The sequence below is a fragment of the Pongo abelii genome, chromosome 4 (assembly GCF_028885655.2).
Source record: "Pongo abelii isolate AG06213 chromosome 4, NHGRI_mPonAbe1-v2.0_pri, whole genome shotgun sequence".
Taxonomy (NCBI): Eukaryota; Metazoa; Chordata; class Mammalia; order Primates; family Hominidae; genus Pongo; species Pongo abelii.
This window is the reverse complement of record NC_071989.2, coordinates 38,614,315-38,640,544: the sequence shown is the minus strand read 5'-3', so window position 1 is coordinate 38,640,544 and position 26,230 is coordinate 38,614,315. Positions and strand designations below refer to the sequence as shown.

Sequence of the window (26,230 nt, the reverse complement as noted above, 5' to 3'; positions counted from 1 at the left end):
TCACTGACCCATAACCATTCACGACATTAGAAGAAAACCTCATAGACAGCCTGTGACAGGAGCAAGACAGCCTCTCTCTAGGTCATAAGATTAATCTGTGTCCAAGAAATGTTTTCGAAATAAATACAAACAAGAGTAACTGGTTCTCATTTTCAAAATGGTATTGGCATATTGACTAAAGCAAGACAAAGAAAGAGGAGGAACCAGGAGCGCAGCTCAGGGCTTCCAAGCATTGAAGCATCGCAAAGTCATTCTCCATCAGAGAGGGAATCATGAAATGCTAAGACTGAGAATTCACTGTCAAAATAACAAACGGAATTGTGTTGTGGGTGAGCTCACCATGGGTTGCTTTCCAATGGAAGAGTTTCTGCAGTGATTTGAAACCTACACCTTGAGAAAACACCAACTACCTGGAACTTACTGATCAGAGAAAAGATGAGGAGATGGAATAGCCAAAAAGGCTCCTGGAGACAGCTGGGATAGCTGGCATACCATCTGCTGGCATGGAGGGCTCATGCTATGAAGCCAGGAGCAATAAATCGAGGGGTTGGCAGGGACTGAATTGTGAAAGATGGGGAATGTCAGGCCATCATACGGCCTTTATCCTGAGCAAGGAGGAGCAGGAGAGCAACAAGCCAGTGGAGGTGGTTTTATATTAGCCCAACAGTGAGCTACAGGATGGGTTTCTACTTTCTGCCTCTATGCCCCTATGCCTTTTGGTGTCTGGACAATATCTGTGGCTATTCTCCAACACCTCCCTCCACACTCAACCCAGAAAACCTTCTGCCCAATTCTCTTGTTTCTCATCGCCTGCCCCTTTGGAGAAATTCCACTTGACTTTTACCAGTCATCCCCAAAGTCACCGTGATATGAAAACTTGGCCATGCTACCTCCCAGTTCCCTGACCCACAAAACCAGCATCACCCCTCCTCCGTGCTGCAGAGCATTTTCTTGATATCTGTGCGTCACTATGTGGGTAGCTGTGTATGTGTGTCTATGCACTGGACTGGATTATGACCCCTGGAGGGCAAAGGCTGTCTCAGCTCTTTTCAAAAAGGGTTTGGCAAAAATAAGTATTTGGGCTGGGCACAGTGGCTCACTCCTGTAATCCCAGACCTTTGGGAGGCCGAGGCGGGCAGATCACAAGGTCAAGAGATCCAGACCATCCTGGCCAACATGGTGAAACCCCGTCTCTACTAAAAATACAAAAATTAGCTGGGCGTGGTGGCACGTGCCTGTAGTCCCAGCTACTTGGCAGGCTGAGGCAGGAGAATCACTTGAGCCCAGGAGGCAGAGGTTGCAGTGAGCCGAGATTGTGCCACTGCACTCCAGCCTGGCAACAGAGCGAGACTCCTTCTTAAAAAATAAAAATAAAAAAAATAAGTATTTGTGGGCGGGGCGCAGTGGCTCACGCCTGTAATCTCAGCACTTTGTGAGGTCAAAGCGGGTGAGTCACATGAGGTCAGGAGTTCAAGACTAGCCTGACCAACATGGTGAAACCCTGTTTCTACTAAAAATACAAAATTAGCCAGGCGTGGTGGCGTGCACCTGTAATCCCAGCTACTTGGGAGAGGCAGGAGACGTTGCTTGAACTCAGGAGGTGGAGGTTGCAGTGAGCCAAGATCGCGCCATTGCACTCCAGCCTGGGCAACAACAACAACAACAACAACAAAGTATTTGTGAAATGAATGGCTGATCCTTTTGGTAACTTGCATACGTAATACACCCTTACTTTATTCAGTTTCCTTACTGTCATGCATCACATAGTGACATTTTGGTCAATGATGGAACCCATGTATAACGGTAGGCCCACAAGATTATAATATCATAGTTTGACTGTACCTTTTCTATGTGTAATTGTACAAACACTTACCACTGCTTACATTTGCTTGTGGTATTCAGTACTATAACATTCTGTTCAGGTTTGTAGCCCAGGAGTAATAAGCTATACCATACAGCCTAGGCATGCTGTAGGCTATACCATCTAGGTTTGTCTAAGTACAACTCTAGGATGTTCGCACAACAATGAAATCACCTAATGGTGCATTTCTCAGAATGTATCCCTGTTGTTAAGCAACACGTGACTGTATTTAGTTCAGTATTACAGATTTTAAACCCATTAGTGAATTATAAAAATAATTCAATGGGACATGACCACACTTTAAAAATTGGAACTGAAGGGTATGAGAAAATACAAAGTCCTGCATTTAGCAGTGGTGAGTATTGTGAGTGTCTGTGACACATTTGCACATATGCACATGTACTTCTATACAGTTGACCCTCCACATCAGGATCAGTGGGTTCTGCAGCTGCAGATTCAACTAACCACACATCCAAAATATTTGGAAAAAAATATGGATGGTTATGTCCATACTAAACATGTACAGACTTTATTTTATTGTCATTATTCCCTAAACAATACAGTATATAAATGATTTATATAGCATTTGCATTGTATTAGGTATTATAAGTAATCTAGAGATAAATATTTAAAGGATACAGAAGAGTGTACACAGGTTATATGAAAATACTACTCTATTTTATATAAGAGACTTGAGCATCTTTGGATGTTGGTGTTTGTTGGGGGGTGGGTGGGAAACAGTCCTTGAATCAATTCTCCATGAATACAGAGAAATGACTGTTTATGTTTGTGTGTACTAGGTTGCAATGTAAATTGCATATACTTATTATAAGTGGTAGTCCAAAAAAGTTTGATAAATAGTTGTTTTTTTAAATGTCAGTTAATTTCCCAGCTGCTTGCCACTTTACTTTGAACACGGGTTAGGTTTTTAAATTTGTTTTTGTTCTATAGCAGGGTTCCTCAACTTCAGTACTATTGACATTTAGAGCTAGATAATTCTCCATTGTAGGGGGCTGTTCTGTGCGTTGCAAGGTATTCATATTTAGCAACATCCTTAGTCTCTACCGACTAAATGCCAGTAGCACTTTCCCCCCAACTGTGACAGCCAAAAATGTCTCCAGGCATTGCCAAATATTCTTTCTGGACCAAAATCACTCCCAGTTGAAATCTACTACTCTATTGTGCCCCCAAATACTTTTGAGAATTTGGGGGCACAATAGAGTAGTAGCAGACATGAAGCAAAGACCCTGTGGGAGTCAACTGCAGTAGAATGAGCCTGAGATACTGATCCCCAAACTTTCTTAACCTCTGTTGGGTTTACAACCAGGTCCCTATGGGCCACTGTGTCACTGCACAGACTGCCTTCAGTCTAACCGCAGGATTTTCACACATGTGGCTGGGACATGCAGCAGGACACAGCAGGTGTTCCCAGTTAGAAAGTGTTCTTGAGACACTAAGAAAGGCAAAGGCATCCCAGTACTTCTGGCTTATATAAGGAAATAGCTCAGGGAACTGATGTAGCAACTCCCCACTTGGGAGCATGGGGGCAACACTCACACTCCTCTCAAGAGGAACCAACAGAAAATGGGTGAGAATGGAGCGGTGTAACCATGCATGTAAGTGGGGTCTCTGCAACAGAGAGGAGGACAGGAAGCACAAGGATCACTGGCTAGAGAGTCCCATAAATCCAACGCTCATGATGACTGTAAGACCTTCAGAGAGTCACATAATCTGGTGGTGTCAGTTCCTTATCTGAAAATTGTGGAAGTCTGGCTAGGTTCTTCAATGACTTGCCAGTTTCAAAATTCCATGATTTCCATTTGGCACTCTACCTTTCTTTCTTTTCATGTCTGTTCTCCTTAAAGCAATATAAAATTGCTTCCTTATTCCTTCTCCTTCCTCTCCACTGAGCTCCATCACTGTAGCAACAGCAATCCTGCTTAAAATATGTCAGGCCATGTCATTTTGCTGCTCAAAATTTCAACATCTTGGCCTTTAACTTTGAATAAGATTCAAAGTCTTCATCAGGACCTATAAGATTTGACATGCTCTGACCCCTGGCAAACTTTCTGACCTCACTTCCTATCATTTTTCTCACTCACCATGTTCCCACCACGTGGGCCTCTTTCTGTGAGCTTCCAGTGTCCTCTGGGCTCTCACCCCAGGACCTCTGCATTTGTCACTCCCTCCATGTGGAGGGATTCTGCTCAAATCTCTCTTTGAGAGAAGCCTTCCCTGATAGCCTATCCCAAGCAGCAGCTCCCACCATCCTCTACACCCTCTTAGTCCTTCACTTTTCCTCTTGACACTTATCATTACCGATGATATTATTTATATAATATAATGTGATACAGACTTATTTCACAGACTCTCCCACAGATATACCTCATGAGGGCGGAGACACTATTGATCTTGTTTACTGCTAAAACCCCAGCACCCAGAAATTACCTGGGCATAAACAGACATCAAATATACATTTTGGAAACTGTGTGAATAAGTGCTTAAACAAGCGAAATAATCAATGTAGAGTCAGAAATTAGGTTCTTTACTTTCTTGAACATCACCCAAACAGTTTTCAGGCGTAATGTTAAAAAAAAAAAAAAAAAAAAAAAAAAAAAGGCCTGACAAATTTGTTTGTAGCCTTTCTCATCACCCACTCCTCTAATTTTCGTTGTTGTAATTCTTTCTGAATTTGCCAGCTCTTTATTTCATTTTATTTTGGAAAGAAATGTATGTACCAGTTATCTGCATCATTTTGACACAGCATTGTAAATAAAATGTTATAAACGCCAAAGATCGCTGAAGAAATATCTGTTTTTGTTTGTGGACGTTTAGTTGCAACAGAAAAAAATCTAAAATTAGTTGCCCTCTCCCATGTTGGTTGGGACTTTGAACCATAGAAGGTGCCCTCTATCTGACGCAATCTAATGGAGCTGCTCTCAAGGTCAACCACTTCAGGTGACTCCAGACTGAGTCGCAAGGGCTCTTCCGGCTCTGTAAGTGTGGGAACTACTGCCATCTGCTGGATGACTGTTGATACTTCCTCCTGAGCAGCCGTGGCTGGCTGGCCCCTGCACTCCCTAAGGAAACTGTGATCAGCATCAGTGATGGGAGATACAGTCCACTGGGCCAAAATGGAGACACAGTCACATTTTAAAATATGGTAGATGCTGGGATTAGAGTTCAAAAGCAGCACTAATTTATGTTCTAAGACAGGCCTCTTGGCTCCTCATACCAGTGGGAATGAGAAGCTGGTACTACCAAGAAATTCCAATTGGGGCTCAGATTTAGAGATAGATCCTTACAGCAGCTGACTTATTTCTCCTTTTGAAAAAATTTTTATCTCAAAAGGTATATATGAATATTATGTGTTAATAAGAGATTAGTGCAACATAGGCTATTGGTTAAATTTGTGAAATAGCAGATAAGAGACTTGGGTTCAGAATACCATCCACTTGCTGATCAGCTGTGCATGTCAGTCTATCCAACTAGAAACTAACAGAGAAATAATGGTGCTGGCCCACTCTGCTTCAAAAAGATACCAGAAGGGAAGATGAACTTGGACAACCAAAAGACAAGTAAGGTTACCATCAAGAGGCCCAGCTTTGTTTACACCAGTGAGGCAATCCAAATGTCCATCAATGAGGAATTAGTTCAATAAATATAATGGAATACATTGTTATTAAATTTTATGATGTATACCTACATTCATTTGTATTTATATATGTACACAGTATTTTGTTGTACAGAAAAAGTTTATGTACTATGATTTCATCATTGGATTAAAAGAAATTCTGGAGGATATTATCTGCCAAAATATTAATAGTGGCTATATCTAGATGCTGAGGTTAGAGATAATTTTCATTTTGACCTTTTAATATTTTTTATGTTGCCTGAATTTTTTCACTAACAATAAGCATTATAGAGCACAATATTCTTTTGTATCTGGCGATAACACAAATACTATTTCTGTTTTGCAATTACTGCAATGGTTTCCTTAGTTTCCCTATTTTTGCCCTTACCCCTCTATATTCTGCTAAGAGTAGTTTTGTTAAAACCTAAGTAAGGTCTTTTCATTCCCCTGATTAAGTGCCCCCAACCCTCCCAGTCTTATCCCTCTCTGAGAAAAAGCCAAGTCTGATATGTTCCAATGGGCTCCACGTCCCTAACCAGCATCCACCAACTGTGCCCTCCCTCTCTAACGTCATCTCCTTCAACTTTTCTCCCCCACAACTCCCTTCTCCCGCTACACTGACCTTGTTCTTCTCTGAATACGCTTGAGGAATCGAATCTTTAGACAAAAGGAACCTCACTAATTTTAGAAATCAAGTGGCAGATCCTGGACCAGAACCCAGTTTGGTGATTACCTTTTCATACTTGATTCCTAAAATTCCTCTGTCCTTCTCCACCGTGCCCTGTGCCCTGGGAAGCTGACCTGCCTGGCTTCCACTTGTGTCCTGCCCATTAGGAAGCACCAGCAAGAAAGAAGAGAGAGGAAAAAGAGTCAGAGTGTTCCCCTAACTTTTACTCTACGAGGTTGTCATGGGACACGTCTGAAGGTCATAGCTCTTGCTGGATGGCCCTCCCTTTCCATCTGGATACTGGTCCCAATTAGCACATGACCAAGCTTTTGCAAACAGTCCCCTCATTAAACTTGCTTCAAATCATCCAAGTACTTATGCCTCTATTTCGTGCCAGGAGCCTGATGACAACTGAGATCCCTAGAAAAGTCATCTTTTCTCCCGCAGTTGCTTCTCATTTATATTTGTACATAAGTGTTTCATATTTGGTTGCATTATCAGATGAGACCCATCAAACTCAGCCAGCATGCACTGCATCCCTCCTATGTGTCTGTCGCTGTGTTAAGCTGATTTCATAGACCTCCTCTTTTTGTGCTGAACAACAACTGTGGCCCTACTCTTATCAAAGAACTGAAACGATTCAAGAATTTAGAGGCTAAGAAATGATCCCAATGAAGAACTATATAAAAGCAAGAAATGCTCCAAAGGAAAGAACAGAAAAGATTAGCCATGACACGATGAGCATGAAGGAAAGAGAACAAAATGGATAATTAAGTAAATAAAAGGAAACAAAGTGAAAATAGGTAAGATATTTGTGCATGGTATGTGTGTGGATATCACCTCAATATATTAATGTTTAAAAATCCATTGAGTGGAATAAACAGTACATAGTTGCATATTCTGTGGCCATGAAATATCAGCTGACTGACTGAGCAGATGCTCCAGTTGAAATCAGAGCACCGTGAGTTCCTTTCCTTTGAAAATTTATATTTCCTTATCATTTGCTTTAGTCTCTCTTCTCTACCTAGCCAGAGGGGGTAAAATATCGGTGTCCTGATTATAAGTAAATGTATGATAATGTAAGATGCACAAAGGCCTCAGAAGAGCAATTAATAGGTATTTAAACAGCAAAGTGAATCATTCCCTGTAGAGCCAATAAAGTTGTGCAAATGAACGTTGCTCAGATTTACATGCATGGAGGCATCAGCAAATCAATAGAGCGATTGCCATGGAGGACACCCTGAATGTAAAATCACATCTGAAGTTATGTTCATGCTCAAATGCAAACTGAAAATGCAGGTTTGTCTAGGCTATGAGTGAAACAAATTATTTATCGCTCCTCCTGTTCCCTCTTTCATCTCACGTTCTAAAGATTTACAAATCCATGAAGCTCTCCGATGTATTGGCCTATCCCATGCTCCTGGAATAATGCTTAGCAAAGGAACCTCTTCCTCAGTTTGCTTTTTGTCTTTCTCCAATGTCACCAGCACAAACTTGTTCCAAAGCAGCTGGATTGCAGGCTCTCCAGGTCTCTTCTTTAAGAGCATTTATGTGAAAATTAAATCACAGAGAGCTCTATGAAGGGAACAAGTTCATTAGTATGTGCTAATTGATTCCTTAAAAGCTTGACAAATTGCTATCTAAAAGGGGATTTACCAAATTTTCTGAAAAATTTCTTGAAAATTTAGGGAAAAATGCCCAAACAGTATAGTACAGAGGTCAGCAAACTATGGCCCATGGGCCAAATCCAGCCTGCTGTAACAATGGTTTTTACATTTTTAGAGGTTGGGGAAAAAGTTTAAGCATAATAATTTCCTGTGACACATAAAATTTAAATTCAAATCTCAGTGTGCATAAATAGTTTTATTGGAATACAGCCATGTATAATTATTTATTGTATGACTGCTTTCCTGCTATGACAGCAAAGTTGGCCTAAAAATCTTAAAATATTTACTATCTTGCCCTTTATAGAAAAAATTTGCTGACTGTTGTCTAAGTAAATGGTTATTTTTGGGAAGACTAAAAGCAAACAAATCTAGCAGCACGATACTGTAACTCTAGAGTTTTTTTTTTTTTTTTTCCTTTTGCCTGAGTCTAGAATGTGCTTAAGTGGTAAGAGACATGAAATTTTATTGTTATCAGAGCTTGTGACTTGCAGTTTTAATTCTCTGACATCTGATCACTGCAGTCTTTTAAAACTAAGCAGCCAACTGAAGGAGTTCAGGAAATGTCCCCCCAACACAAGCCACTTTGCTGTGCTGATTGCTTTACACCGAGGGCACCCGGGGAGCAGCACATTCAGGGAGGGGCTTTCTCTGAACTTCTCTTATCTGCCTGAAGACTGATCCTCCAAAAGGAATGCAACTGCCAACGGATCCCCTCCCCGGAATCTCATTACCAGGGAAGATTCACTCCTATCTCAGGAGGGGAGACTGGGGGTTAACACCACACCCAGACAGACTGTCGTGGGCTATCTGTCACCTATTCTTTGGAGGCTCCATTCATCATTTGCTCTCCCCTGTGTTCTCTACGTCCTTCCTCCCCTGTCTATAAGCTTCTAGATCCCACTGGGTTTGGAGGTATTCACTTTTTTTCCTTGGATGCCCCTGTGCATATAAAAAAATGTGTGTACCTTTTCTCCTCTTAATCTGCCTGCTGTCCACTTATTTCATACACTTAGTTATTAAACCCTCTGTGGATAAAGGGAAAGTCTTCCCTCCTCGACACAACCAAGCCCCATCCTAATGATTCTGTTGGAGCTAACTCAGAGGGCTTCCTCCATTCTTCCACTTCCCAGTGAGGAAATTTTTGCTCTTGTACTTCTGTTTCTGAATTCTGGCATTCTGATGTCTTCCCATTCCAAGAACAGAGCTTAGGGCCTGGAGTCTAAAGAAAAAGCTACAGAACCCCCAGCGGCTGCCCCTGTCAGCTACACCATCCTTTAGTAACTATGCATGGAGGGAACATCTATTAACATCTCCTTCATCTTGAAGAGTGGTCAGATAACTTAACCTCTGTTCCACTTGTGTTTTCTTAAAATAACCCTGAGAAGTAGAAAATATCACCTGTCTCAGGCATTACTGTACCCATTTTAGAGATGAGGAAGCTGAGGCCCTTGCTGTGGGACCTGAGGAGGTCCCACAGCAAGGTAGTAAGAGGACAGTTTTCCTGGACCTCAGACCCAGACTTGCCGGCCAGATTCCGCTCTGTTCAAAGGTACAGATGCTTGGGGGCAGTGAAGAGTGTAAAGGTTGGCAAGAGCTTTCATAGGCATGGATTGAAAGAGGCTGCAGCTGTAAGGAAGCTGCTAGAGAGTGCTAATAAGTCATGGGGACTTTGGAGCACTTCCTGATTGCTTCGTAGCCATCCCCAGAACATGCCACTACCTTCTGTCTCCACTTGCTTCCCCTCTGCTCACTGCTGCAGCCTATTCAGGGGCATTGCCGCCAAAGAGGAGTCCTCACTTGCGAACAGGGATAAGGGAAATCTATTCTGTGGCTCTACGACAACATGTACCCCAGGATCCTCGCATGCTGTAACTGGTCTCCAGGCAGGTGGGCAATGAAAAACACAGGGGCCCAAATCTCAGAGCAAAACTGGGCAAAAGCCAGACTCACACACAGACACTTAAGGGACAACGGGTTTACGCAGCCAATGACAGCTGTACTAAGCAAGCAGGAAGGTATAGAGAAGAAAAGAGGGGTGAGATGGGAGGGTGCTGGGGAACAGCATGGAATCAGATTTATTGTAGAAATCTGATTTGAGCCAGAGGGAGTTTGTCTCAGCTCAGTGGAAGAGTATGTTTCTGAAACTGTAGAAGGAAACAGATTATGGGGAGAACAGTATGGCAAAAACCAAACCAAAACAAAACATCTCTCATACTTCTCTATGTAATCCCTGAGGATCTGAGACCATAATTAGCCTTATTAGGAAAAGGAGGAAAAGGTAGTCTAGAAATGTTAATGCTTATTATAATGATCAAGTAAGAACACAGGGGTAAAACGAGGGCTTGGTTTGAAAGAGAGTTAGAAAATGTCTCTCCCTTCATCAACTCCCTATCAGCAAACTGTACTCTTTTTAGCATTAGAATCTCATCCTTACAGCCTTGAATTTAAATTCACTGGGTTTGCTCTCTTCCTTCCTTCTTTCCTTCCTCCCTCTTTTACTCTATTTGTTTACCTTTTCCTTATTTATACCACATTGCAATTCTGGGAGTTCACTTTTGCCTACGAACCTTGCCAATGGGAAATTCACTTTTGGCCTATGTGGGTTTCTAGAACAACTGTTTCCTTTCATCTTGTCTTTGAATTTCCCATACAGTAGCAGTAGGGAGTTATCCAATCACCAAAGTAGTCACAGACTCTTAGCTTGTTAAGTCACATTCACTCATTTACATACTCAATAAATACTTATTGAGTGCAGACCTTGCATAGGGTGTTGAGAACACAACGTTTGATGGCTGGGAGTGGTGGCTCACACCTGTAATCCCAGCACTTTGGGAGGCGGAGGCAGGAGGATCACCTGAGGTCAGGAGCTCCAGACCACCCTGGCCAACATGGTGAAACCTCATCTCTACTAAAAATCAAAATAAAAAAATTAGCAGGGCATGGTGGCAGGCGCTTGTAATCCCAGCTACTCGGGAGGCTGAGGCAGGAGAAGCACTTGAACCTGGGGGGTGGAGGTTGCAGTGAACTGAGGTTGCAGTGAACTGAGATTGCACCACTGCATTCCAGCCTGGGTGACAGAGCGAGACTGTCTCAAAAAAAAAAAAGAGAGAACACAACGTTGAACAAGTTATTCCAGCTCCAATATGGACCTTATCCTAGAGAGGAGATACAGACAGACAATACGATGCATAATATAGATTCAGGCAGTGAAAGTGCTATGGAGAAAATAAAGCAGGGCATTAGGCTGAGACCACAGAAACCTGGGGTCGAGCACAGTGGCCCAGGACTGTAATCCCAGCACTTTGGGAGCCAAGGCAGGCAGATCGCTTGAGCCCAGGAGTTTGAGACCAGCCTGGGCAACATGGTGAAACCTTGTCTCTACAAAAAATACAAAAATTAGCCAGGCGTGATGGTATGTGCGCATAGTCCCAGCTACTCAGGAGGCTGAGGTGGGAGGATCACTTGAGCCAGGGAGGTGGAGGTTGCAGTGAACTGAGATCACGGCACTGCACTCCAAGACCCTGTCTCAAGAAAACCAGAAGCCTACCTGAGAAAGTGACATTTGAGCTAGGATCTGAAAGGAGAAAGGGAGGAGGCTGGTGGCATGATCATAGAAAGATCTGAGGGAAGAGAGTTCAAAGCCCAGGAAACAGCAGGTGCCAAAGTCCTGAAGCAGAAAAGAGCAAAATGGCTTTTGCTAGGAACAGAAACAGTATCATCTACTAGGAACTGATCTAAGGACACCAATTCACTTCAGTGAAGAACGTATTTGTTCTTTCTCTGCTTATATCATGAGGATAGTATCCTAGAAATTAAGTGGTTTTGGTGGTTAAGACCAAGTTCTATTCCTAGGGGAAGTTATATAATCCTAGAGTTGATTACACATGTAACTTATTTTTAATTAAATTCCCGTTTTTGGAAAAAAGAAGAAACGCAAGTGACTTTTTTACTTCTGCCATTTCTATTATTTACCATTCATGTCCTTTTAACTGGCTTTCATTCTACTTGATGAAAGAATGTACTCAGTAAGCTTCAAGCTCAGTAGTTGGTGGCCAGTGGATGCAGTGAATACATTTTTTACAAAGCCCCCAGTTCTGCACAACAACTGCCTAATTTACCAGATCAAAAGGAAACTATAATGCTGCTGGTGTTTTTTTCTTGCAGGGAAAAAAAAATACAGCAGGATGGGGATAAGGAATGAGAGATCATGATTTGGGTCTTCTTTGTATTTCCTCTTGGAAACAAAACAGGTGCTGATTTGTGTGGAACGCCTCCCAAGAGAAGACAGAAGTACATGTAGATGCATCATTATTATTCAAGGTCACCAAAATGATCCTAGCTCTCGTTAGAGGACCTAGACACTAAAGTCTTTTTTTTTTTTTACTTCCTGTTCTACTTATAATGTCGTGGAGCTGGAATTAGATGTGGACACTGCACAAACTTCTCAACATTGCAGTGGAACCACCAACACCATCCTCCTTTCTCACTTCAGCTAAGTGCCAGTTAATGATAACACTGGGCCCTGGCTTTCATTAACTACCAGCACAAGAGCAACTAAGATCTTCCAATTGCCCCATTAAGCAATTAAGTTGCTAATAGTGTCTGGCATTAATAGGCCCAGTGGGAAGTGAAAGCTTCCCCAGTTAGTAGGGCTGAAGTGTTATCTTTTCTTACAAAAGAGTTTAGCCCTAAGATAAACAGGCCACAGAAGACCTCAGGGAGTGGCCTGTGTCCTGGGTGGGATCTCAAGGTTCCCACTAGGCACTTAGCCTCAAGGATCTCCTTGAACATTGTGTTGTGAAGGTGGCTGTTCAAGGAGCAAAGCGGGCATTAAATCAAGCCAATATTCATGGAGACAGAGAGGAGTGAGAGGGACGAGAAGGGAGTAAGCCCAACATGTGGAAATTCTGACCTCACAAATGGAGAGTAGTGTTCAAAACATTTATGTGTCTTGGTTTGGGTCTAACTAATCTAAGGGGCTGACAGCTGTAAAATACTAGGGCTATACCGATACATACGGGTTGACTTTCAGTGCACATATATGTTTTACCCATATTTCTGTATGTGCAATATACCTTATGAGTTTTAAAACCAAAAGCAAACGCAACAAGAACAAAAATAGACAAATGGGACTTAAACTAAAAAGTTTCTGCACAGCCAAAAAAAAAAAAAAATCAACAGAGTAAACAGACAATCTACCAAACGGGATAAATATTTTCAAATCACACCTCTGAAAAATAACTAATATCCAGAATCTACAAGGAAGTCAACTCAAGCAAGAAATAACCCCATTAAAAAGTGGGCGAAGGACACTGAAACCACCTTTGCAAAAATTATAACAGAGGAAATTATGACAGTGAAAAAGATCAGATTTAACTGACTCCATCTTGCTTTTAACCTTTAAGCTGTCTTTATTCATTCCTGGGCGTAGGCAGAAATAACCTTGGGAAGGAATTCAGTTTATGGTTTGACTCTGAAACAAAACTGGTAACAGCCCTTTCCCAAAAAGATCCCCTTCTTGACTGGGGACCAGTCAGCCTTTGTAGGACTAACAAACTAGCTACAGGATTAGAAATTAAAATTTAGGAATCATGGAGCCTCTGGTTCCAAGAGTCTGAGCCTCCCCAAATTGCTCCTGGGGATAACATCACTATTGTAAAACCTAAAATCAGTGCTTGAGACATTTTGCAGACCTTGTACTGGATGGATCGGCTGACACCACCCAGACCGGTAATCTGGCCCAACCAGTTCTGTGATCCCACCCAGGAACAGAAGACAGCAAGAAAACCTCACTTCGACCCCCTAGGAGTCCATCTCCAACCTGACCAATCAGCACTCCACATTTCCCAAGCCCCTACCCAACAAATTATCTTTAAAAATTCTGATCCCCGAATGCTCAGGGAGACTGATTGAGCAGTAATAAAACTCTGGTCTCCTGCACAGCTGGCTTTGTGTGAATGATTCTTTCTCCATTGCAATTCCCCTGTCTTGATAAATAGGCTCTGTCTAGGCAGCGGGTAAGGTGAACCATTGGGTGGTTACAGCATGAACAGACATTTCTCAAAAAATGATATACAAGTGGCCAAAAACTCATGAAAAAATGGTCAGTATCACTAATCATCAGAGAAATGCAAATTAAAACCACAATGAGATATCTTACACCAATCAGAATGACTAGTCAAAAAAACCCTACTCTGAATAAATTTGTGAGGCCAGTATGGTATTTCTACACGCTGGGCTTATCCCATCCTCACTCCTCCCACTCCCCACCATCTACATGAATGTTTATTTGATTTGATGCCAACTTTGCTACCAGATGTTGGCATGAATGTGGAGAAAAGGGTAGGCTTATACGCTGTTCATGGGAATGCAAATTAGTACAACCTCTATGGAAAACAGTATGGAGACTTCTCAAAGAACTAAAAATATAACTACCATTGAGCCAGCAATCCCACTACTGGGCATCTATCCAAAAGAAAAGAAATCATTATATGAAAAAGACTCCTGCACTCGCATGTTTATGAAGCACTATTCACAATAGCAAAGTCACGGAATCAACCTAAGTATCTATCAAAAGTTGATTGAATAAAGAAAATGTGGTATATATACACCATGGAATATTATGCAGCCATAACAAAGAACAAACTCACGTCTTTTAAGCAACATGAATGAAGCTGGAGGTCATTATCCTAAGTGAAATAACTCACAAATGGAAAATCAAATACTGCATGCTCTCACTTACAAGTGGGAACTAAACAATTGGTACATGGGGACATAAAGATGGAAATGACAGACACTGGGGACTCCAAAAGGCAATGGGGAGGTTGGGAGGGAGGTGGGGGTTGAAAAATTACTTCTTAGGTACAATGGTCACTATTTGGGTGATGGATACACTGGAAGCCACACACATCTCACTCAGGGAAGCAGCTTCACAGTCAGCCAAACCCAAGTTCAAGTCCTGCCTTTACAATGATCAATCTTGCCAAAATACATTACCTTTCAAAAACTCATTTTTTTTAATCTGTAAAAAGGGGACACTATTCCTCCAGCACAGTGTTTCTGTGAGGAGTAAATGGGTTTTGTAGGTAAAGTGCCCAGCACATTGCCTGGCTCATAGTACACATTCCCAATGGTAGCTCTGATACTTCAAATGTATTAATTTGAAGTATTTTGTATTATTTGAAATTTATTAATTTGAAGTAATTTGTTAATTCGTTAAATTGTTATTAATTTGTTAAATTAAAATTTAACAATTTTAATTTAATTCAGATAGTGCTATTTGATAATTAGGTAATTTTATGTACGGGAAAAGCATGTTTTGGAAGCAAAATAATAGTCTAAACCAATACCAAAATAAAAAATATAAATGTATCCCAGAATAAAGGGTTTTCCAAAATGTCAGAAGTGATCAGGGAGAAAAACCACGATTGAAATACTAATTATAGCACATGTTTCTGTATTCATGAAACAGGTCATCTAATAAATTTTGTTATTTCGATCTGAGTAACTGTGTATATTAGAAGCATAAAATTATGTCTATTTAAGAATGTTTCATAACTGAGAATTTTCACTGACTTAGTTAGCATGGTTTTGTCCACCTTCCCTACCCACAATTACTTTGAAATTTTAAAATTTTACTTCACATAACAGGCCAACTATAATAAAATCTTACAGATCTGTAAAACACTTTCACATAACTTATCCACTCAATCCAGAAAAGCAGGATCCAGCAATGGGGAAATTATAATCAGAAACTCTAAGACCAGATCAGTGTTTCCATTAAAAAAGAAGCAGTATGAGGCCAGGCGCCGTGGCTCACGCCTGTAATCCCAGCACTTTGGGAGGCCAAGGAGGGTGGATCACAAGGTCAGGAGTTCGAGACCATCCTGGCCAAAGAGACCAGGCTGGCCAACATGGTGAAACCCCATCTCTACTAAAAATACAAAAATTAGCCAGGCATGGTAGTGGGCACCTGTAATACCAGCTACTCGGAAGGCCGAGGCAGGAGAATTGCTTGAACCCGGGAGGCGGAGGTTGCAGTGAGCAGAGATCATGCCATTGCACTCCAGCCTGGGTGATAGAGCGAGTCTCCGACTCAAGAAAAAAAAAAAAAAAAAAGCAGGAACAGTATGAGAGGTGCCCCAACCCACCCATCCTTCCCTGACTCCAGTCTCTACGCGCACATCTAAATCAGCATGTGCTTGTTGTATCTCATCTTTATTCTACATTCTTGACTCTATGGAGAAGGGAAAGCTAAGGGACAGACTGAAAGAGGTGAGCCTGGAGCAGCTCACGAAATGGGAGCAGGAGTTCCATGGGGAGAGTGGATGGGGACATGGCACCAAGTGGCTGCTCACTTTGTAGTGCAAAAAGACGAACTCAGTGTTTCAAAGTACTGTCGGCCCCTAGCTCCTGCTAGTCCACAAAGTTCAGCCAAAGAGTAATCAAACAAGGCCTTCCTTTAAATTGAATCATTAACATTTCTTCTAGAAAGAATGCCATCAGCCTTTGGAATGTGCCTGGGAAGTTTACGCTTCTAAATTCTAAAGAAGAGTGAAAACATTTTTTTTTTCTGGGTGATCAATAGTACTTTTAGGGTGCATGAGCTTGTGCATATGTGTGTGCATGTGTGTGTGTGTGTATGTACGTGTGTGCGTGTGTGTGTTTTGGAGTATAGCCTCCCTATATAACCCAACAATTTAATTTGACAAAAGGCGACCCGACATTCAAGGTTAGGGTAGGGGTTGTTTTCAAAGAAGCCAAAATTCCTCAGATTTGGGGAACCTCCTGAATCTCTACCCCTGAACACAGCAATGGCCTTGGAAGTCAGCTGTGTGGGTGCTTTGTGAGGAGAGGAGATTATTCAGCTCTGCTAACCAGTAAAAACAGGGCTTCACGTTGGCCGGTTAAGCCAGCTACCAGTGCTGGCTCCTTACTGACAGCACCTTTTCTGGGTAAAGAGGACCCAAAGGAGCAGCCGGGCTCTATCGGAGGAATGTATTGGCAACACTGAGAAGATCAGAGTCTTCAAACAAAAAAGTGCCAATATTTTCATTCTCAGCTCTCCCTGCTACACAGGGTTCTGGGTTTACGGAAATATACCCTCCACTCTCCAAATACAAAAAACGTCTAAAATGGGCTGGGCTTGACAAAGTGGTCTAAGCTCTTGCCAATCCAAGAATGGTTCTTGGCATCGTGTGGGAGTTTGTTAAAACCCGGACCAAAATCAGAATCTGACTTTAACAAAACCCCCAGGTGATTTGATGAACACTGGCCCAAGTGTTTCCTAGGCACTATGAGAACATACACCATTGGCTACAGCCCCAGCTCCATGTCAGCACTCAACTTCTTTGATACTCCTCGACCATCATTCAGAGGAGTTGATGTTGCTTGAATATCCTTTATTTTCAGGCAAACATGAACCCTGAAGCCTCCAGGGGCCTTAGTTTTTTCTCCTATGGTTCTAAGATTAACTCATTTTCTCAAAATATGGAAAGGAGGGGGAAGGCTGCACATCATTTTGCTATGTGGTCTGTTGTGTGACTGTGAAAGAAAACTGACCTCAAACTTCCCAAGGATGATGTAAAAATAAATCCTCTGCTGACCTCCAGGACATAGAAACAGCCCGTGTCCCTGTTGACAGCCTCTAACTTCCAAATGGCTGGGAAAACCACAGGAGGAAAGCCTGGGGTGAGCCCTTTTCCAGGCTGTCCTTCTGCACGGCATCCAGGTCAAGCGAGTCTTCATGAGGCAAGCCCAGATATGCAGCTCCCTCGGTCCCTCAGAAGGGCCCTGGTACTCACAGAGGGTCCGGATGATGTCGCTGGGCCAGCTGCGGGGGCTGGGGCCATGGGAATTCATTGCCCTCACGGCAAACTGGTAGTTGGTATCTGGATCGAGGCCCTTGATAACCATGGAGTCCATCTGGATCCGCTCATGGATTAAGGTCCACCTCTTGTCGAAATCTGGCCTTTATTGATTAGAAAAAAAGAAGCAGCAGTAGTTCAGAAATACCAGAGGGAAGGGAAGCTAGCTGACTATGTAAACTAACAGCATTTGAACTCTGGAAGCAATACTTGTAAAAGTAAGTTAACATTTCTTATCTGAAAGTAATCCTGATTTGAAATCACAAGTCATCATTTGCAAGTCCCTGCCGATAAAAACAAGTAGATTATTTTTAGGGTCAGTTGTAAACACTACTTAAAGACCATCCGTTTTTCCTTGCAAGGCCTTCGCTATGATGAAAAGATCTTCACATAGGAATTCACTTTCAAGGACTCTGCCTTCCAGATGTTCACAAACAATCCTCCCTTTGGCAGTCCCCATCCCCTGAGGTCAGAAGAACACAGATTCCATCTATTCACAATCTGTTCACAAAATAAATATAAGTTTTATAGGGTGACTAATTGCATGAATTGTCATGGGAAAACCCAAGAAGAATCTGTTCATGGACATTCTTAGTCTTAACGAATTATACAGCTACACCAACGTGCTGAATTTTTACATGTCCTTTGGAGGGCCCTTCAGAGAAGGCAGACCTTTGCTTAGAGCTCCCATCTGGGAGGTAACATACAGAAGGCGGGAGGATGAGCTCTGGAGTTCAAATCCTGACTCTCCTACTTACTAGCTGCTACTTAATTCCTTTAAGACTCAGTTTTCCCATCTGTAAAATGAGAATAATAAAAGGATCTACCTAAGAGGACTGCCATAAAGATTAAATAAGATATATATCTCCAGCCTAGTACCTGGCATCAAATTGTAAACACTCAGCAGGTACCAGACATTATTCAAGGGACTTATTTACAGAACTAGTAACTTATAGCTGCCTACTTACTCTATACCTGCATGATCCAATATGGTACCACTACCCTATGTGTAGTCAGCACTTCAAATGTGTCTGAATTGAGATGTGCTGTAGTGTAAAATGTACACTGGATTTTAAAGAAAAATAAAAAAGAATGTGAAATATCTCAATAGTTTTTATATGGGTTATATGTCCAAATGAGTATATTTTGGATACAGTGGGTTAAAATATATTACTGAAATTAATTTCATTTCTTTCTTCTTGCCCTTTAAATGCCACTCTTACAAAACATAAACTTTCAAATAGGCTTGCATTGTATTTCTACTGGATAGCACTGCTCTATGTGGACATCCTAGCTGGAGGGGAGAAAAAAAGAACATTCCAGGTAATAAGAACTACAAGATAAAAGTTGGAAATAATTGTGCATGGCCTGCGGACACTGTGAATGGCCTAAGGGGAGTAGAGGCTTTGTGTTAATGGCTAATAACATCAAGGGCTTTCCATCTACCAAGCACCATTCTAATACCTTAACTCGTTTACTTCTCACAAATGCCCTATGCAGTAGGTACTAATATTAAACACTCCACCTTTTTTTTTTCTTTGACAGAGAAGGGAACTAAGGCACTGAACGGGTAAGTAACTTGCCCAAGGTCACATAGCTGATAAATGGTGAGGCCCACTTGGATTTGTAAGATGAGGTTAGATTTAGAAGACCCTTAATACTGGATGAAAAACTGGAGTGACAGTGGGCGGCAGGCGATTCCCCATCCCTTTGCTTGCTCCCTGGCCACCTCTCAGGTGTTCTGTTGTTAAACACCTCTGCTCGCAGATATTTAGAGGAAGGCAGGAAACAAAAAAGTTCTGTTTGTCTTTGATGAGCAACTTACCAGGCAAGGAAATAGAGACTCATTTTGCTAAAAGAAGATGCCAGGGTGAACAGCGGATTTCCTTAACGTGAGCTCGCCCAGGTTTTCATGAGCAGGAATGATTGAAAGCCAGATGGAGTCCTTATGCCCAGTAAATGATGCTTCCTCAAGCTCACCAAGCTGGGGGTAGTGTGTTAACGTGTTTGGAAAAGCAGAGTTCACAGGGTATGCCCATGGAGGAAGCAGGGCTGGTTTCTCTTTCCTGATATTCTTTCCCCAAAGATGGAATTCTCATGTAAACTAACTTTATCATCAAAGAGAAAACCTCGGTGAGTGGAAGGAAACACATTTACAAACTCAAATTAGAACAAAATCACTTCACAGAGGAAAACCACAGGGGATACCTAAAAGTAAAGTCAGAAAAGATGTGATCTTTAGATAAAACTCTCTGCTATCCTTTGCTAAGCTTCCCTTGTGATATTTATAGAGGAAATAACCCATATCTATTCTCACAGTCTGCTGTTATTTACCAAGGACTACCTGCGAATACCGGCAACAATCTTTATGTAAAAACTACAGCAAAACAAAAAGATGATTTTGTACATGTTGTCCATTTAATGCAGAAAAGAAAAACTCTTATTTCCAGCAAATAAGAGATTGAAATCATTAGCATTTATTTTTATTCTATAGAGTGAGAGAGACAAGCTCATGCAGATTGAATGCCAATTCAAAACCTTTAACATTTTGCCTCTGATTTTGTCATGAGTTTTTTATTTGAGTGTTTTTAGAGTCTCTTCAGGTACAAAAGTACAAAGGTGAGGCTGAGAAAGAGACGACCAGGCAAAAGTATTGTCTTAAATAATCCTCCAAAACACGTTTATCTTTTTTTCGACTGAAGAAAATCACTTTATCCTAACTACAAAGTTGTTGGTCAGATCACCATAGCAACACTATCTTGGCAATGTATTCAACAATGAAAAGGCCAGAGGGTGAGAAGTTGACTGAGAATGGGCTGCCACCCCACAGGAACAGAAGAACATCTGGCCATCTGGTGGGGTGGCTCAAGCCTGTAATCCCAGCACTTTGAAAGGCCGAGGTGGGAGGACAGCTTGAGCCCAGGGGTTCAAGACCAGCCTGGGCAACATAGTGAGACCTCGTCTCACTATGTTTAATAAAAAAAAAATTAGCCAGCATGGTGGTGCATGCCTATAATCTCAGCTACTAAGGAGGCTGAGGTGGGTAGATTGCTTGAGCCCAGTAGTTCAAGACCAGCCTGGGCAACATAGTAAGACCTTGTCTCTGCAAAAAACTTAAAAAAAAAAAAAAAAAGTCTGGGGTGGGAGGATTGCTTGAGCTTGGGAGGTTGAGGCTGCAGCGAGCTGTGATTGCACCAATGTACTCAAGCCTAGTGACAAAATGAGACCCTGTCTCAAAAACAACAACAACAACAACAACAACAAAAACATCGGCAGCCACCAGCAGGGCATACACTGCAAGCATTTTGCCAAGTAGTGAGATAGGGTTGGGCCAGGCACCCTATACCTCAGGAGATCAGTGGCTCACCTTTGGAAGGTTGCTGGGCAGGTGAATTCAGGTGGGGAATAGGGAATGTGGCCAGCAGTGGGTACTCAAAATCCAATTCATCAATTCACTTAATCAGGGCTCACTAACTGGTTCATTTTGCCACTTACCATTGGCATTGTTAGAATCCAGCCTGGCTATCAGGGCTGGGTGAAATCTTAGAGATCATTTGGTCCAAGTGTCTGAGGACTCTCAGAAATTTTATGCAGGATTTTATACATGAACACATTTCATTTTTCTAAGTAAAGGGTCCTTCACTTTTATCAGATTCTCAAAGATAAAATCATGATCCCAAAAGCTTTGAGAGTCACTGATCTGATCCAGTCTCTCATTCTACCTACGTGGTCACTGAAGGAAAATAATTTACCCAAAGTCCCAGAACCACTGGGTGGTATATCTTTCTGTTTTAATTCTTTCTTGTGGTGTTTTGACTACCTTGCCCATTGCCAATCTCAATCTTAGTGAACAATCACTTTTCTTGATACTGTCAAACCCCATAGGTGGCTGCCATGGGCTAGTCCATTGGCAAATGATGAATGATTATCAACCAGGCACCCATCACGAAAGTTACATTCCAGGAGGCTCCACGGAAATATAAGCACAGTTCCATTTTCAGGGAGTTTATAACCTAATAAGCTGGGGATATAATACATCTGAGCATCAGTGCAGAAACAGTACCTCTAAGGACCAGTAGGAAGCCAGCGCAAAATAGCACATTTCAAGAACTGTATTTGAATAGGTCACTGTGAACTAGAATCCTGAGGGAATTCTAAGTCCCAGAATCCATATCCTAGGGAGACATGGTTCTCTACGTTGATCAGTGGGCAGAAGTTGCTCTAGACCCATCTCCACTTGATGCAGGATCCAAAGAGTGGGTACTGCTGGCTTAGGTGGAGGAAACTTAGTGAGGATAGGGTGGTGTCTTTACATAAGAGACAGACAAATAAAGATGGTGTGGAAAGCTTCTGTGTTTTCCATGTTGGACTAAGAGGCCCAGTGGTTTCTTACAGAGAAGCCAATGGCAGGAAAACCTTTTGATGTCAATTAGGAATGACTGACAGTGAAGCTGACTGTCTTGGAAGGGATGAGCTAGGCCTCGTTGACTATATTAAAGCAAAACTGGGTGGTCCTCAATCAGGGATGATAATGTAACAAGTGACTTCCTGATCAGGGTGGGAGCCACTTAATTCAGTATCTCTGACCTTGAGTCACAGTAAGTAAACATTTTTCCATAATAAATATACCTGTGCACAGAAATATGTATATTACATATGAGTACAAAGCTGAAAAAAGTTTCAAGAAAAAATACTTAGCTTTACTACCTTATGTTTCTCCTTTCTTTCTCTCCTTTTCCTTTCTTTTCTACTTCTCCTTTTAAAAAACAAAATGCTGGTAAAAGACCATTAAATTGATCTTGCCACTCATTGAAGTGCTGTGGCCCATAATTTGAAACACACTGCAATGAACTTTTCCCCCTAGAATACCTTAGATGGCATTTCCAATTCTACAACTCCAAAAATAAAGAAAGCCCGTGTCATTAGCCCCTGAGAGGAATCTGTTCCTTGAACTTGAATTCAACACCAACACGTGGCAAATGAAGCCTGTTCAACCTCAAACATGCTCTGGATTCATCACATATCAGAGTTGTGTTTTTGAATGATCCACGGTAAGATATACACTGGACATTGTGACCCAGTAAACACCACACACACACACATTTACCTGAAACAATTTTCACAAAACTATTCTCCTTTTTACTGTGCATGAGATCCTGTGGTAGTCTCTTTTCTATTCTACTTCACCTCTCGGTTTGAGAACTCCTGTTCCAGAAAGATGGAGCTGAGATGAAGAGTGAAGCTCAAGCATGTCATGGACGTTAACTAGGAAATGGCTAAAACTGGTTAAATCCTGCTGGGAAAATACTTTTGAGAGTGGAATTTGTTGGAGCAGCAAACTGTCCTCTAGGGGATACAACAGAACATCCAGAATAGCCTTGACCGTAGAGGCCACTCTACTGGCCTTAGAGGGAGGGGACCAGAAGCCTAATTACAGCACAGACAGACACCTGTGGCCTCCTTCTTTCCACATCGAACCTACCAACCCACAATGGGATGCCTTCTGGAGGATGCTGGGTTACTTGATGGCTCCCTCCCTAAGTATTTTCTCTCACATTATTCCTTCTAAACATCATCTCAGAAACAGAACTAAAAAGACTTTCCTCCAGACAATCCCATGCCTTGAATCTGATTCTCCTATCACACTGATTAGATCACCTTCCAGTACAATTTTAGACTTCTGTCTTTCCTCCTGGGCTGGGAGCTCATTAAGCATGGTGACTTTGTCTTCTTCATCTACGTGTTCCTTGAGATGTCTGCATGATCTTTCAAAGATGGGAACGCTACCAGTCTCTTTCCTGCTTACAACTTTCCATAGCTCCCTATTCCCTTCAGGATACATATGGGCTCCTTCATAAGGCCTTTTTTTGGTGTGACCCTCGCCTATCCATCTCTCACCCCACAGAGCTCCAGGCTTTCTAAGCAATTCCAGGAACATTTTCTTCTTGCCTCCAAGCCATTGCTTAAGTGGCTTCCTCAGTCTAAGCCTTTCATGTTGCTTCCTCCCTCCCCTTTTGCCTGGTAATCTCTGATGTGTCCTTCTTTGCTCCCATAAGAAGCCTTCCTTCCTTCAAAACTAGGTCAGATCAAGCTTATGTTTCTCTAGGTTCCTGATCACCATGCCTGCCTACAACACTCACTACTCCTCTGAACTCTGTCCATCTGCATTCCCCAGTAGACTGTCCAAGGGTGGAGTCTACAGCTTATTTATTCATCCCTAAATCTCTTACATGTTTTTCACATGAGATACTCAATACATACATGTTTGTATGAACATATGCTCATAGGAGGTATCCAATAAAGGGTGATTGAGCTGAATTAAAATATCTTCAGAATTCAACTTAGAAATAGCATGATGCCCTAAATCAGGGTTGGCAAATTTCAGCCAGCTGCCAGTCTTAGTAAATAAAGTTTTACTGGAACACAATGACACCCATTTAGGTACTGTTTAACCTCACCCATTTAGGTACTGTTTAACCACACCCATTTAGGTACTGTTTATGGCTGCTTTCCTACTACAGTGGCAGAGTTGAGCAGTTGAGACAGAGTTCATACAGCTGGCAAAGCACAGAATATTTACTATCTGATCCTGTGAGAAAAAGTTTAGCAACCCCTGATCTAAGACAACAGCATGCTTTAACCTGGCTTGTGCCACTTTGACAGTCCAATGAAGCCTATGAACCCCTTCTCGGAATGATGTTTTTAAATGCATCAAATATATAGGTTCACAAAGGAAACTAATTATATTGAAAAGAATGATCAAAATAATAAAAATTATGAAATAATATACTTCTTTATTAATATATTAAATAAAAAACCTAGCAATGGATTTAATAACTATGCTAATTTCAAAGTAGTGATAAATATAACTGGTATTTTGGGATATGTGCAACCATTGTAACCAGATAAGAAAATACCTGTGATTCTAATGTTGACAGGGTCACAAGAATTGTTAATACCATTGTGATTTGTTGTCTACATTCATTTTTGAAGAAAATGCTAAATTTCCATTGGTAAAACTAGGGATATAATTTTTTTTCCAATCCAACTCCAGGGACACCTTGAATTATATTTCCTGAATTCTATCCAGGAAACCCTCGGGGATCTATGGACTGCCAGTTAAACACCTTGCTCTAAGAGAAGAGATGTGATCCAGTACATTACCCAGGGCAAACACAACACGGGTGAGAGAAAACCTCACGCTCACAAGAGCCTCCGACTCAGTCAATTTTACAGACTGGTTTTATGCAGGATTTGCTCTACACTAAATGAATTGCAGAGAAAAGTCCAAAACCACTCAGTAGTCAAAGATGGAAAAAAAAAAAGATGTATTATTTGACCTTCAGCTTTCAGCCTTCTTTCTCTATTTACAAATTGGTTTAACCTAACCAAATGACAAACAGATGGCTACAACGGGGTTATGATAAACTCACCTGGCAATTTGTCCCAGGTGGGGCAATAGAAGAGCACAGTTCATTTACAGTTTACAAATGGCTCCCAAAGCTGTTTCATTATTCAATTTATGTCAATTGCCATCAGTCTAAGCAGGAATTATATAAGGAATGTTTAGGGTAGGAGGAATTGAAGCTTTACGGGATCAATTTGCTGAACTACAGGCCGGACTTCCTTAAATCCTTTAGAGTAGCCCTTCCATTAGGGCCTGAGCAAAGGGAGTTGACAGCTTCTGGAACCAGGCGCCAGTCTAGAAGGTGGTTCTGAGATTTTCAGTTTCAAAACTAAAGGTAAGGAAAAGAATTCTTTGTGAAGCAGCACTTGTTGCCTGTCATATGAAATCCCAGCTGACATCCAAGCAAGCTCATTCTTGCTTATATCTAATTCTATTGCTGATGGTAATGAAAGCTCATACTTAAATAGCAAAACTTTTAACACATTTTTTTTAAAAGAAAGGGAGATTAGGGAGGGTTGTTTTTTCCCATTTCCTCCCAAAATTAACTGCATAAGAATAATTCTTTAAATATTTTCAATTCTAACTTTTGGGGGCTAGCAAGCCAACATCAGACTACATCACTCTTAAATATTGCAGTCATATGCCCAAGTTTTGCTATATATTCCAGTAAAATGCTATGAAGAACGGTGGCAGTTCACTTAGTTACTATGACGAGCTCTAAGACATGAATTTGCATTCCACATGAAATAAAATCACAGTAGGAACTTTCAAGTTAGTCATATACATTTAGGTATTATTTGAAGCTTTACCACATCTTGAGATTACTTTTATGATGAGAAAATGATAGCAATAAATAAACTTTCAGTTGGGATAGAAGTGGGGAATTGGGAGGGGGGGGGTCGGGGATGTATATGTGCAGATCCTTGTTGGCTTTTGTATGGTTTTTATTTCTGTAGTGGGTGAGGTCAGATGTTGGTTACTGTTGTGGCCTCTGATATTGGTGGTAAAGGATTCATTGAATTACTTGTGGGTAATGCTTTTTACATTATTTACTCAAAAATAAGTAACTGCTAGTGTGCAAATATATTTGAATGTGGCTCAAGTTAAAAAAAAAAAACATCAAAAAT

The 26,230-nt window shown here is 41.5% G+C and overlaps 1 protein-coding gene across 1 annotated transcript in view; it reads right to left on the bottom strand.

Annotated features, from left to right (window-relative positions):
• EGFLAM (EGF like, fibronectin type III and laminin G domains) overlaps positions 1 to 26,230 on the bottom strand; it is a 208,877-nt gene that overhangs the window by 78,872 nt on the left and 103,775 nt on the right. Inside the window, exon 6 of the mRNA XM_003776579.5 lies at positions 17,633 to 17,799. Coding sequence (XP_003776627.2) covers positions 17,633 to 17,799 — 167 coding nt within the window. The remainder of the gene's footprint in view (positions 1 to 17,632; positions 17,800 to 26,230) is intronic.